Source organism: Anomalospiza imberbis, chromosome 10 (assembly GCF_031753505.1).
Source record: "Anomalospiza imberbis isolate Cuckoo-Finch-1a 21T00152 chromosome 10, ASM3175350v1, whole genome shotgun sequence".
Taxonomy (NCBI): domain Eukaryota; kingdom Metazoa; phylum Chordata; class Aves; order Passeriformes; family Viduidae; genus Anomalospiza; species Anomalospiza imberbis.
Genome location: NC_089690.1, coordinates 21,619,189 through 21,633,079, shown reverse-complemented (window position 1 = coordinate 21,633,079; position 13,891 = coordinate 21,619,189). Strand labels below are relative to the sequence as shown.

At 48.8% G+C, this 13,891-nt stretch overlaps 2 protein-coding genes across 2 annotated transcripts; one reads left to right on the top strand and one right to left on the bottom strand.

The window, feature by feature from the left end:
- Positions 1 to 48: 48 nt before the first annotated feature.
- On the bottom strand, positions 49 to 4,971 carry WDR53 (WD repeat domain 53). Its single transcript, XM_068201182.1, has 2 exons — positions 4,466 to 4,971; positions 49 to 1,300 (listed from the first exon to the last, which is right to left on the bottom strand). The coding sequence occupies exons 1-2, from the start codon at positions 4,940 to 4,942 to the stop codon at positions 725 to 727; spliced, it is 1,053 nt and encodes a 350-aa protein (XP_068057283.1). The 5' UTR covers positions 4,943 to 4,971; the 3' UTR covers positions 49 to 724.
- Positions 4,972 to 6,002: 1,031 nt separating this feature from the next.
- FBXO45 (F-box protein 45) lies at positions 6,003 to 11,153 on the top strand. The gene is made up of 3 exons (XM_068201170.1): positions 6,003 to 6,378; positions 6,639 to 6,995; positions 8,653 to 11,153. The coding sequence occupies exons 1-3, from the start codon at positions 6,103 to 6,105 to the stop codon at positions 8,836 to 8,838; spliced, it is 819 nt and encodes a 272-aa protein (XP_068057271.1). The 5' UTR covers positions 6,003 to 6,102; the 3' UTR covers positions 8,839 to 11,153.
- Positions 11,154 to 13,891: the final 2,738 nt, after the last annotated feature.

Genomic DNA, 13,891 nt, shown 5'->3' with positions numbered 1-13,891 from the left:
ATTTTGCGTGAGCCTGGCACTATTCAAGTGATTCTAAGGACAAGGGAACAGTGAGAGAAAAAGCATTTATTAAGCCAAGTGTAATCGTTCTTTTTCCCTGGGATACACAACTAACTGACAGCTTACCCAGCAAACAGGTGTAACAGTTCCCCTGCTCCTTCTTTTGCTGCAGTGAAAAAAATCAGTTGGCAACCACAGGGAAACTCATTTGATTACTCGTTAATTGATGTATCTAATCTATGCAGCTGCTGACAGAGTGATGAAAACCAGATTCCACCATGACCAGTTCAAGCCAACTGGGACATAGCTTCATGGGAGAAGTCACACAGAGCACTGCAGCAGCCCAAACCACACAGGACTGAGCCAATGACAGCCCTGCTACTGTTCAGCAGCCTCACTTAGCATTGTGGGTGTCTCCTGAGCACTAATTTTCTCCTCCAGCCTTAATTACGTCAGCTTAGCCATGAACTAATGTTACCCCTAAATATAGAGACCCATTTTACTTAAATCCAAGCAGCAAACTGCCAACCCTGCAAGAGAGAGTGGCTGTGAACATAACAGCCACAAGGAACCAGCATGAGGCCAGGGACATCACGAGTGCAGAGCAAATCCCCTTCCCTTCCCAGGGACCCAGAGGGGCTCACTGTCCAGTTCACTGCCAGTGGATGTAACTGGCTCTGAGAAGTGGTTTTATCCCCCAGACTTCTGTAAGCACCTGGGTGCCTTAAGGTTCTGGCAGTGGATAGGCTGATACCGAGCTGGTCTGGTCAGCAACCAACACTCTCCTGGAGCCCTTGATCTCTGCGCACGAAAGCCAGTTCACCTTCTCTCCGTGCTCAATGCTGAGCTTTGGCACAACTCCAGGGTGATCATTGTTGAGCTTCCCATCTTTCCTGCTGGAAGCAGCTGCTTGGGCCTTTTTCCTGTGCAGAGATTTTGCTGGACTTTTTTGCTGCTTCCCAACGTTGCTGCTGACATCCCAGAGCAAGACTTTCCCATCGTTTCCTCCAGACAACAACTGGTATGCCTCAGGCATAAAGAGCACCTGCGAGACTCCCAAGCTGTGAGCCTGGAACTCCAGCTCACGTTCAAACCTGGCACCGGTGACTCGGAATATTCGGACTTTACCGTCCTGAGCTCCGCAGCCAAAGACGTTGCCGCAAGAGGCGACAGACAGGGAATGTGCGAGCGGCGGGTTGAAGAACTGCCCGGCTGACTGTGGGCTCTCTTCCTCCATGTCACACTCCTGCAGGTTCATGGTCCACAAGGGACGAACTTTCTGCAGGTTCCACAACATCACCTGGAAAAAAAACCAATAGGATGAATCAGTTATTTTTGTGTTTTACTTCAAATTGGATCTTTAATAGTAAAATAAGCAACCACACTTCTTCTCATAGCAGAGCAAAGGCTGTGCGAAACTCCAAGAGGTGTAAGGCGTGTGGTTAAACTTGCCCTAATAAATGTAGCAAATCTTTCTGGCCTGCTTTCCAAAACCCATCACCACACTCTACAGTCAATGACTTGTCCGGGCTCCCTCCCTGGTTGGGGTGAGCTGGAAAGATGGAAAAGTCTCTCCTCCAACCCGTGCCTCCAAAGAAAGACTCAGTAGTCTTCAGTCATTCAGTCTCAAGGTAGTTTATTGTGTGTTATCTAAAAGATTTCTCCCTGAGCTGCTGCGGTCCGTTCAGCAATCAGGCAAAGGCACACTCTGACACCCAGGGGGCTGGTGCCATCTTTTATATCATACATTACGTGTTAAATGTTTATGGTTTTTCCCCAATGCCTATTACCTATATTGAATGGTGACTTTCTACTCTAAACCAATCTGTGAGTGCCAAGATCACCAAGAACATGGAGGTGAGGAAGGAGAAAGAAGGAGGACAGGGCACACCCAAATCCCTCCATCTTAGAACTTCTGACCCCCATGTACAAAACTCAGACCCCTCTGTACAAGGCCTAAAACCCCCCTGTACAGCACCCAAAAATTCTTCCTTTCACTTTGTGACTACTTCTACTACAATATCTAAACTTTTGTGATTTCTTGTTCTTCCTGCAAGGTTGGTAAATTGTTCCATGGATCAGGTTCAAAGCCACAGGGGTCTGTGGCTGCATTCCAGGGTCTCAAATGCTTCTGACCTGGGCCCGGAACATTCAAGAGTGTCCAAGGGACATTCTGGGTTCTGACAATGACTCAGACCTTTAGACCATGGAAGAGAGGCAAACACTGCTCTAAAAGCTTTTGCATTCATCTCAGCAGTAGTAATCATGATGTACTGCACATCAATTATTGAGAAGGAGGGACATGGAAACCCTAGCAGTGAATAGAGATCATTATCATTCTGGATTTCTGTCTGCTACTCAAACTATAATAGTCACTTCCATGAATGTGTCTGAAAAATGGGACAGCAAAAGGCAAACAGCAGTTGAGGCTGTGGTTTTTAAACAGGCATATTTGTATTTATTATTATATGCAGTGAGTAGATCTGGTTTGTGCTATGGAGTAGGGCACGCTTTACCTACTGAGATGGGACAGGTCACGCTTTTAGACTTCCTTTTCCAATGCCACCCCATCTCCAAGCCCCCGGTGAAGAATCCTGTGTCTCTTGTATAGCAGTTCAAGCTCTACAGATTTATACTGAGCCAATTAAAAATAATGCTCTCAAGAGGACTGTGATCAATTCAGATCCTTTTTGTAGGATCTGAATTGACTATGAGCATTCTCAAGGCCAACAGATCAAAAAACCCAAGTCAGTCTAATGCAGCACTGGTGGACTGTTTGCTTCATAAAGCTAAGCTTCAATTTGTTATTAATAAAAATATTTCTTCAGAAGTAATCACCAATAAGAAGTACAGGAGTCTTTAAATTTAGTTCATAAAAGAGCCTGGCTCTCCATTTCTGAATCCAAATCACACTAAAACATCTGAAATATATTTCCTGTCTCTTTCCTGTTTCAGTTACTGCTGTTGCTGCTGCACTAAAACTACTTCCACAACTGTGATTTACTGTAAATCAGAGGGGCTGGGTGATGCTTACAGAAAATACTCCTGTTTTTATCACAAACAGCACTGCAACAACCTGATGAATCCATCAACTGCTGAAGAGTCTTCTGCAAATTAAGTATTTTCTGTCTTCATGGCATTTTCCCTGCTTTATTGGAACTCCCGAAAGAACTCCAGCAACCTGAATTTTAATTCTCATCAGCCACGGCTTCTCCAAGGGTTTGACAAGCCCAGAACGTGTTCTGTAGAGCTCATAACTTGTCCAAAGGCATGGTGCAGCACAGGGCTTCAGAGTTCTGCAGCTAAGCTCCCCTTTGGGAAATGATCTATAATGTATCTAAAATGCAGCCTCAATGCAGAATTATGCTCTTTTCACTGTACAAAAGCACACTAACTAAATCCTTTTTTGGGATACTGACTTTCACCTAAAAAACAACTTGCTGAGCTACAATAAATGAAACTAATACAAAAAAGTCACAAAAAATTATCAGCTCCCTCTACCTAGTTGTACATAAATGTTTACAATTCTGGTAAGTTTCCAGCCACTAGCTTGTGTATCTGCATTTTAGGGACCAGAATTAAGCCAGCCGAGGGACTGTTTTCTCCTCCCAAACGGGATCTATCATCATGACTTTAACACAGAAAAATACAGTTTATACTAAATATCAGCATGTATTTGCTCTAATGGGTTGTGAGATGTACTTTGGTTTCAAGAACACAGGGTGAAACTGCTCAAACCTGTCACACAAACTTCACCCTGACACCGCTGGAACCACAGAAACCTTCGAGAAGCGACAGTTTTCATATCGGGCTAAACCAGGAATGTGGTCAGACCTCAACCACTGGAAAGAAATTACTGAAAATTTTCTGTTCTGGGCTTAACTCCCAGCATGGTTGTTCTCAGAATGCAAAGGACAAAGTTTCCTCTTGATGAGGATAGAAAAGTTTAAAAGGCAAAGAACATTTCATGCTTCCAAGATGCTAACAGAACAAAGGATAAATTATACAAATCACTTGTCCTCACAGAGACGCGTTCCACTTGGAAAGATGCTGCTTTACCTGCCTGCCTCAAGCACTGTGACTTTTCCTCACCATCCTTTGCATCTTATCTGCAGCCCCAGCTGATCCCTAGGGGCAGCTGCTGGTTTTGCTCAGTCCAACAAAGAGCAAATACAGCACAAGTGAGCTTTGCAGTGTATTCCGATTTCCCCTCACCCCACTCACTTTTGAATTGTAAATGTTAAGGAAGATAAAAACAGAGGCAGAAGCTGCTGAGTGGAACATAGCACAAACAGCCCCAACACTTAGGTTTTGGGCCAAAACTACCTCAGAATAATGAGGGAACTTTTCAGTAACTGCAGGCTGAACACCTTCGTGCTCGGTGAAAGTCTGCAGCTGCTTCACTACACAGGTGGGTAATTACTGTTTCACTTCATTAATAACCGTGCACATGTATGCAAATCACCTGCATGTCCAGTCCACAGGAAACCAGGCTTTGAGGCCGCTGAGGTCGGAAGGCAACAGACGAGCAGATGTTGGAGTGTCTCAAGGACCGGCTGACTTTCTTGCTTTCCAAGTCCACAACCTTTATGGCCCCCGAGTCATCCGCCGCAGCCAGGAAGCTGTCGGTGTCGTTCACCGAGAGGCAGTTGATCTCCTCCTCGTTCACGTGGAAGCGCTGCAGGGGCTCCTGGAGGGAGCGGACATCCAGCACGCTGATGCTTTCTCCGTGGGAGGTGTACAGCGTGCTGGCCCGGCGGGCGGAGAACACCACCGAGGTCACGTCCTCCGCCTGCGGGAGCCGCAGCTGAGCCACGGGCGAGCCTCCCCCATCCCAGAGCGCCAGCTCGCCCCGCTCCGCGCCGGAGGCCACCAGCCCTTCCGCGCTCACGTTCAGGCACAGGACGGAGGAGGAATGCCCACCGTTCCACTTAACTGCCATGCTACAGGGACACCCCTGAAACAAACAAAAGCAAGCCCTGAACTGAGGTGGTTGTTGATCTCATGACAGCAGAACCTATCAAGCAAGAAGAACATCCTGAACTTCAGTGTGCAGTTAAAACGGGAACCTCGGCAGCTCAGGACAGCCCAGTTCCCAAGTGGAGCTTTCGCTCAAACAACAACGACACCAGGCACAGCCGGAGTGCTGATCGGTCTTTTCCAACCTAAATAACACAATGAGACTTTTAAAAAGAAGTGTTACTAATTTAAAACAGGTTGCAACACATTTAATTGGCTCTCAGAGCACACCCATGTGCTCACCAACCTTAACCCTCCCTGGTGTGACTGCCCGCAGCAGCCCGTGTCACAGCACTGCTTAGGGAAACACATCAGCAGAAAATTAAGCGAAGGGCGGAAAAGGGAAAAGGGCAGCACAAGAGGGTTGGAGGGACTGGGACGCTGCGGAGAAAAGGAGAGAGGCACACGGGGCTCGTGTGACAGCCCGGCAGCCGCTTCGCTGCCCGAAGGTCCGTGCATTTATTTAACCACTGGGCAACAAACGGCTTGTTTCTGGTGGTTTTACCCACTTTATATATATATATATATTTTTTTTTTTTTTTAATTACCACGTTATGTTTTCCATGTGATTTTTGTTGACCAAGATCTAAAGAGCAGCCAGAGCCCATTCATTCCACATGAGGAACTTCGGTCTCGGCGATCAAATAACACTACAGAGAGGGCCGATACCTTCCCCGCAGCTCGCATCGGTGCAGACTAGCGGCCGCCGGTCCCCGGGGGCCCCAGGTGAGTCGTACCCCGCCGTCCCCGGGCCCTGCGGCAGCTCGGTCCGACCGCCCCCCGGCCCGGCAGGCCCGGCCCTGTAGCCGCCCGCCGGCGCGGCTCTGCCGGGGCCGCCCCGGGGTGTTCGGGAGGCGCGGGGGCCTCAGCTCTCACCTCAGCTCCGCCGCCGCCGCGCTCCCCTCGCCGCCCCCGGGCTCCGCTCGGCTCCGCCGCCGCGCCCGCCCCTCGCCGGCCCCCCGCGCCCGCCGCGCACGCGCGGGGCGGTGCCCGCGGCCGAGATGGCGGCGCCGCGCGCCCCCGCGCCGTGAGGCCTCGGGCGGCCCCGGCGACACCGGGCGGGCGAGGGGAGCGCGGGGGGCGATGGCGGCGGGGCCCGGCCCCGGGCCCGGCCCCGGGGCGGCCGCGGCGTCGTGGGGAGGGCCGGGCTGGCGGCTGCCGGGGCGGGTGCTGGAGCTGGTGTTCTCGTACCTGGAGCTGCGGGAGCTGCGGAGCTGCGCGCTGGTCTGCAAGCTGTGGCACCGCGTCCTGCACGGCGACGAGAACAGCGAGGTGTGGCGCAGCCTGGCCGCCCGCTGCCTGGCCGAGGAGGCCCTGCGCACCGACATCCTCTGCAACGTGCCCACCTACAAGGGCAAGGTGAGGCCGGGACCCCCGAGCCGTGGGGCCGCCCCCACCCCTCGCCGGGACACCCCTTCACCGCCTCCCCCGGCGCCTGGGGACACCCCCACAGCCCTCCGGCCCACCCGCCATTGGAAACGAAGGGGGCGGGAGGCTGGGAAACACGACAGGGGTTTATCTCCTAGAACCACAATGGTCTGGGTCGGAAGGGACACCTCCCACTAGACCAGGCTGCTCCGAGCCCCGTCCATCTCCCCCACCCACCTTCTCTCGCCCAGGTCCGTGCCTTCCACCACGCCTTCAGCACCAACGACTGCTCGAGGAACGTCTACATCAAGAAGAACGGCTTCACGCTGCACCGCAACCCCATCGCGCAGAGCACGGACGGGGCGCGCACCAAGATCGGCTTCAGCGAGGGCCGGCACGCCTGGGAGGTGTGGTGGGAGGGCCCGCTGGGCACCGTGGCCGTCATCGGCATCGCCACCAAGCGCGCGGCCATGCAGTGCCAGGGCTACGTGGCCCTGCTGGGCAGCGACGACCAGAGTTGGGGCTGGAACCTGGTGGACAATAACTTGCTGCATAACGGGGAGGTGAACGGCAGCTTCCCCCAGTGCAATAACGCGCCCAAATACCAGGTGAGGGGGCTTGGCGTGGGCTGGGGGTGGTGCTGGCCATCCCTCGCTGCCCCGGCTGGCTGCTGAATTGCTCCTAAGTGACTCTCAAAGGTCTCTTTGCCTTCTCTGCAGAAGGCAAATGATTCTATCTCGTGAGCCTTTCTCCCCCTTCATTTACTGCTTCCAGAGGCTGCACCTGCCTGGTGTTCAGTGCACCTGACCCTGGGTTGTTCCCACACTTTAATTTCAAACACTGAGTGTGAAACCTGTACTGTGGGTGTCTGCTTAGACATCGTGGTGCTTTTTGGAATAAAACCTGAAAAGACTGTTGTAGCTTTCTGAAGTAGCGACTTGCCCCACAGCAAGGTGAGTGTCTGAGGGCTTGAACCCCTTTGTTGTCTGGCAGGGTGAGCTGAAGTTAGTGCTTAGGTGAGAGTCTTCCTGCAAAAACCTGCGGCAGTGCTGGTTGCTGCTGCTTTGCTCACTGGCCACCTGCCCGTGGCTGACATTTCTTATCTGGAATTTGATGTTCAGATAACTTTAGGGTATTAAAGAGCAGAGGCCACCCTACCTTTTTGTCCTTAAAGAAGTGCTTGTCTTGTCATTCTGCCTGCTCACACAGCTGCCTTTTCACTGCAGGATTTGCTCATGTTACAACTTCAACTGGATCATTGTAATTTCCATCTCATATTCAGAGAATGGGTTAGAAGTGACTTTAAAAATAATCCAGTCTGACCCCCAGTGCTGGGGCGTTGTACTGGCTTACATTTCACTTGTGGGTGAAGATCTGTGTAGTACCTTGCATCTGATATTCCTAAATTTTGTGTGAAAGTTCAAATCAGTGATCCTTTGGTGTATTTTGTGTTTATTAAGACATGTGCAGTGATGTGCTCATAGAAAACATGCTTACAGGAAACACATGTGTGTGTTAGTGTTGGCTAGAAGAAATTCCCAGTGCTGGGGCTGGCTGGAGAAGAGTCAGGAGTTTGTGTGGTGCCTGCTCTGCTTGTGGCTGTTGTCTGGGACTTTCATTGATGTCTGAAATAACGTGTGCTGCATAAATGCAGGGAGCCCTGGGCCTGCCTGGATCCAAGGCTCCTGCTGTGGTCAATGCTGGTTTCACTTGTGTGCGTGTATGTATATACTTCCAGGGTTTTCGTTTTACACTTTGTACTGAAATTTTCTTTTACCTTGGTGAGGGAACACCTCTGTCAGCGACAGCACCTGCATATTAACCTATTCTGGGATTTTTTTGTAGGTGGCACTTGCCTTTCTTAAACCCATTGTCTTTAAAAATGCTCCTCACAGAGCAGTTGCTGCTCAGCGATAGCAGCAGCTGAACACAGAGTTCAGGTAACTTGGGAGCCCATTGCAAAGATTCCAAAGCTCTGCAGTATTTCCAAAGCACACAGCACATAGTGCTTGCTGTCAGTGCTCTCACAGGTACATATGGGAAGGGTCATGTTTATTATCATAAACAGGTGGTGGATGCAGGCTGTCTTGCTTCAGATCATGGTGAAATTGAGAAATTTTTGTCATAAGAGCAATCAGTCATGAGACACAGGACAGCCTTGCTTTAAAATTCTCTGCTGTGTTACACTTTGCATTATTTTTCTTTCCATCTGAACATGCTGACTCTCTCTCTGTGTTATTTTTACTCTCCCTCCTCTGTTTCCAGATAGGTGAAAGGATTCGAGTTATCCTGGACATGGAAGACAAAACATTAGCGTTTGAGAGGGGCTATGAGTTCTTGGGAGTTGCCTTCAGAGGACTGCCAAAAGTTTGCCTGTATCCAGCAGTGTCTGCTGTGTATGGTAACACAGAAGTGACTTTGGTCTACCTGGGAAAGCCTCTGGATGGATGACATGGATTGTTCCGTTGGGACGTCGAGATGTGGATGTTTGGGAGGAGAAATCTGCATGTTGGTTAGAGGGAAACGTGTATTAGAGGAAAAAAAGAACAAAAAAAGTGTGGGTGTGTGTCCGAGAGCCATCGAGGGAACCACATGGAGTTTGGAAACGGAGGACCAGCCGTACTTCAGAAATTGTGTTACATTTCCTCTTTCTACCAGGCCAGAAAAATCCTCAGGGCTGCAGTTGGTTGAGTGGGAAGCTGACACATGCATGTCGCAACAGATTTTATTGCTAAAATGGCAGTGTGACCTCAAACATTTAAGAAAGGACTTGATACAAAAATGCTTGAGGAAATTACCCTGGGATTTGTAAGTGGCGTGTTTTGTGAGAGACTCCCATTTCCAAACTGCTTGTTCCTTCCTTCCTTCCCTCCTTCCCTCCTTGGGGCCAGCGTGGGGGCTGGAGCAGAGCGGGGCTGCTGGGGGTATTTACAGTTTTTAGTGTCCTGAGAGGCATGGTCTGTGCAACTGCCCTTCTCTGGTATAACCATACAACACGTGTGCAGCTATTTTTAAGTGTATTTTAAGGATTGTATATAAAGAAAACATTGAAAAGAACAGTTAAAAGAAAGGGTTTGCTTTATTCTAACTGGGACAGAATTTCTTAAAGGGAAAAAATCACCCCCCTCCCTGGCACCAGAGCACACACCTGGGACAGGTGTACAGCCTTCATGTCAGTGCAGTTCTGTTGTAATGTGTTTTGGGATGCTCTTGTGGAGTGCGGTGCTACTTTGGGTTGTTTCCTGTGAAAGTTTCCATGGCTTCAGTGACAGGCTTGTTCTCTGTAGGAAACAAAAACGTTTTCCCCACGAGTTTCCTTCCACCAGAGCTCACGCTCCCCTCGGGGAAGGAAGGCTGAGCACAGCACTGAGCCTGCCTTCCTCTCCACGTCAAAAATGCCACCTTTTCAAAGCACTCTCTCACTTGCTAATCACTCCTGTGAGATGTCTCAACATAATGTGGAAGGAGCGTTGGGCTTCTGCAACCAGACCTTACTTTCAGCTTCAGTGGCTTTATAAAGCTTTAAGGCTTGCCTGAACCTTTCTTAACTGGATCAAATCCCCCAGTACCCCAACATTCACCTGCCCAGGACTAGTAAAACTCTCACCAGCCCTTTGATGGGGATTCTGGATCACATTCAATGTTTGTGCTCTTCACTGATTCTCTCAAAGCCCTGTCCAGACCCCCCCAGGCATGTCTGTGTGCTGGCTTGTGCAGGCTGGGAAGCTGCCAGGTGTAGTGAGGAGGGAATTCCTGGTGAAACCTCTTTACTGTGAGGCTGGAAGGTCTGTAGGGACCCCTAGGAGGGTCCTTAAACAGGACAGGAAGGCTGTCAGACCCATGGCTGGCTCGTGACTCTGGTTTTGTGCTGGTTGGCATCTCCCAGGGCTGCCTGGGCTGTTTCAGAGCTGCGTTTTGGAGAGGGAGAAGGAAATGTTTATACAACCTCTCTTTGCTTGGGTTTTTTTTCCTGTTTTCTGCTAGAGAATGTGAGTTGCTTGGTATCAAGACACTGGCAATTCTCTGAGCTTGGAAGAAAGAGGAATTCCTCTTGAGCTGTTGCTCATCCCCTTCCCTGTTCCTCAAGGAAGTGAGCGAGGCTTTGCCTTGGGGTGCTTTTGGCCTGGTAGATGGCCAGGTTCTGCCCTGGAACTGTGTAAGTCGTTACCATTTAAAGGATTTAAAAGTATTTATTTGTTTTGTGTGTTCATTGCTGAAAGGCAAATCAAGGTCTGTTCCTCTTGCTGCACCAGACAGAATGTGCTGTGAGTAATGGAGGTGTTTTAGGTGGTGCTGAGAACAGCCAAATAAAGGATGTGGAACGGGCATCCAGGTACCCGGACAAATCTGTTACAGGCATTGATTGTACTGGAATGTAAAGTGTCTGCAGAGCAGAACCGTGGGGCATAGAGTTGGGGATAAAGGAAACAAAACCCTGCCCAGTTTAGGAAAATAGTCCCCAGGATGAATGTATTCTCAGTGCAGTCCTGAAAGATGCAACCTCTGTGGTTGTCCATGATCCAGTTAGAGGCAAGGAAACCCTGAGAATTCCAAGGAGTTTTAATCACAAATTCAGATTGATTCCCATTCTTCAGACTGCATCTTGCCCTCTAAATAATTTCCCTCTAAATCAGAAATGCTGAAAGTTGAACATTCCTTAAGGGTGGGTTTGGGTGGACTCACTTATGTAAGATTATAACTTATTCCTGGAGACCAATGCTGGCTGTACAAAATATTAAAATAAACTCTGCTATCATTCAGAAGGATCTGTCGGTGTGGATTGTTGGAATGGCATCTGCAGAGTCCCACAGATGGGAAGAAGGGAGCTGCAGTTTGGTGCCCCAGGAGGACAGAGGCGTTGGGGCTCTGGGATCTGCTGTGTGACTGCTGGAAAAGAGAGAGACTTGAGTGGTTAAGGAGGGCTTGGAAACTCAGGGATCTGATAGCTGTGCTTGGGAAATTGCCTCATCTGAAACAGGGATGCTCACTCATGACTCTGGGAAAGGCATTCCTGCCTGCTGGAGGCCTCTGGGTTGGAGTTGGGGTGGTGTGGTCTCTGCCCCCACTGCTGCACTGAAGGGTCTCCTTCCCCCTCAGCTTCCTGCTGCTTCCTTAGCTCTCCCTGTGGAAGTTCAATATTTCACAGTGCTTTTAGGAAGAAGTTTTGTGGGTTTGAGCTCTGAGGCACTTTCCAAACTCCCTGCACCAAGAGTTTGCTTTTAAACAGTAAATCCTGGCTGACACCTTCAGGAGCAGAGAGGTTTGGTGCTGGTTCACCAAGAAGGCAGAGTTGGCTTTTTTAGCCTGAGGTACCTCAGGGTCAGCTGAGCAGTTGTTTGGGGTATTTTTCCTGCCCTGACAAGGGATTTAAGGGCTTTGGTCAGGGGGAACATCAAGTGTTCACAGCCCCAATAACAGAAATCAGTCAGATTAACAGGTCTTGGCTTTAGAATCTTACAGGATTTTGGGATAAGTGAGTATTTTATCTGTCATTTTAATAAAATTCAGAATTCCTTGTGGTTTGAGTGTGCTGTGAAATCTGTTGGGAGCTGAACAGTCAGTCCTCTGTCCCTGTCATATCTCTGAGGAGGTGAGGAGCTCGATGTGGTCACTGGTTTGGGGGCAGAGGCTGTTCTTGGCCTTCGTGGCACCTCGTGCTGGCCCTACGCCGGTTGTGTGACAGCTCAGGTGCTGCTGACAAACTGATAAATCAGGATGGGCTAGGAAACTCCCTCCTGGAAAACGCTTTCATCCCAGCTGAAAGGCTGCAGCGAGTGCACATTTTTGGGAGCCCTGTGTGCACCTTCCCCTGGCAAAGGCCCCTCGGTCCTGTCCCTCCTGGCCACGTTTCAGGTGACAAACCCAGGCAGGAGCAGATGGCCCCGGTGCTGTGGCTGTGCTCTTCCCTGCCTGCCTCCGAATGTGACAGAGAGAAATCCAACTTTTCTCCCTGCTTATCTCTGATCTACATTTCTAAATTCCCTGAGCACACTGGGTGTGTTTCCAGATGGCTGCCTCTATTTTTTTTTCCTCTTCCATTTTCGCTGGGTTGATGACAGCAGCGATGAGTTAAAATAACACCAGGCCTGATCATAGTCTGATCATGCAAAACTGGTTTTTTCAAAGTATTTAAGAGGTGAGCAGCCCTCAGTCATTCCTTAAGCTGTGTATTTCCATGTGAATATTTCAGTTTTTACGTGTTATAAATAGCTCTTAGATGTGTAAGTGAAATTTTTTTCACTTACTTGCAGTGAAATCTGCAGACAGAAAACAGCATTATTGAAATTGCACTAAGATCCTTTGTACAATTAAAGAGAAGGTTTTTAGGGGGTTGGCAGTGGCCATCCTTGACTCTGTAAGTGACAGTAGCCCACCTTGTGCTAAAGTATGATTGAAAGAAAAAAAAAAATAATGAAGCAGTGAATGAACACAGAAAGCTTTTTCTGCAGTGCTGCTGGACCTGCTAATTCATCCCTTAAGCAGTTTTTTTTTTCTACTGCTGGATGAGGCTGTGTGACTACCAAAGGAACTCTCCCATCTGCCCACGAGAGGGCAAAGCTGTTGGAGCCTTGACTTGTGCACAAACAAGTGCTGAGTACAATAAATGTTTTTAATGTGGAACCTTCTCCCTTAACAATTACTTCCTGTTCTTTTCAAAAACCAAACCAAACTAAAAACCCTCAACAGAAGTGGATGATGGACATAGAATTTTTTAAAGTTCACTCCTTCATTTGAACCCTGCATCCTCAAATAGGCTGAGCAAATATTTGCATTTCAGAAAATGATTTTTAGTGACACCAAACTGAGCCAAAGCTCCAAGATCACCTTAAAGGATTGAAAGGGATTTGAGAGGCTCAAACAAAATGTCAGAGTTGCTGTTCAAGGTCCACTTTTTCCAAGACTTGCTTTTCTTCCCCTCAGGCATTTATGATGAGGAAATAGTGATATCAGCAAAAGATTCTTTTTTTAAAAATCCATTGCAATTGAAGAAAAAATAGAGTAATTGAAAGGGGATTTTGAAATGAAACTCGTAGTATGTTACAAGTGTTGTTCATTCTTCTGCAATTTTACCAAGTCAGGAATTGAAAGGATTTTCCCTTCATGCCTGCACTGGCAGGTGTGGTGTGAGCTACCTGCAGTGGTTTCATGTCTGCTTGATTTATTTTGCCTTTTTTAATCTGGAGCTTCCCTTGCTTAGGAGAGCTCAGCCATATCCCATCACTTCTAAATAGCAATCTAAGAGAGTAAACTCTGCCAGCTCCAATATGTGGCTTTTTAAAGTGCTGGACAAACCTTCTAGAAAGGAAATGGACGTTGGCCAAAATGCTTTTTTATTGTATTCAAATACTGCAGGGGTTAATATTTTTTGTGGAATCCAGATTGGTTTGGAAAGGACTCATCCAGTTCCAGCCCGTGTCATGGGCAGGATACCTTCCACTAGACCAGGCTGTACAGCCTTTGCTAGTTCCAGATCACCTTTTGGGTTTCTTTGATGGCTTTTTGT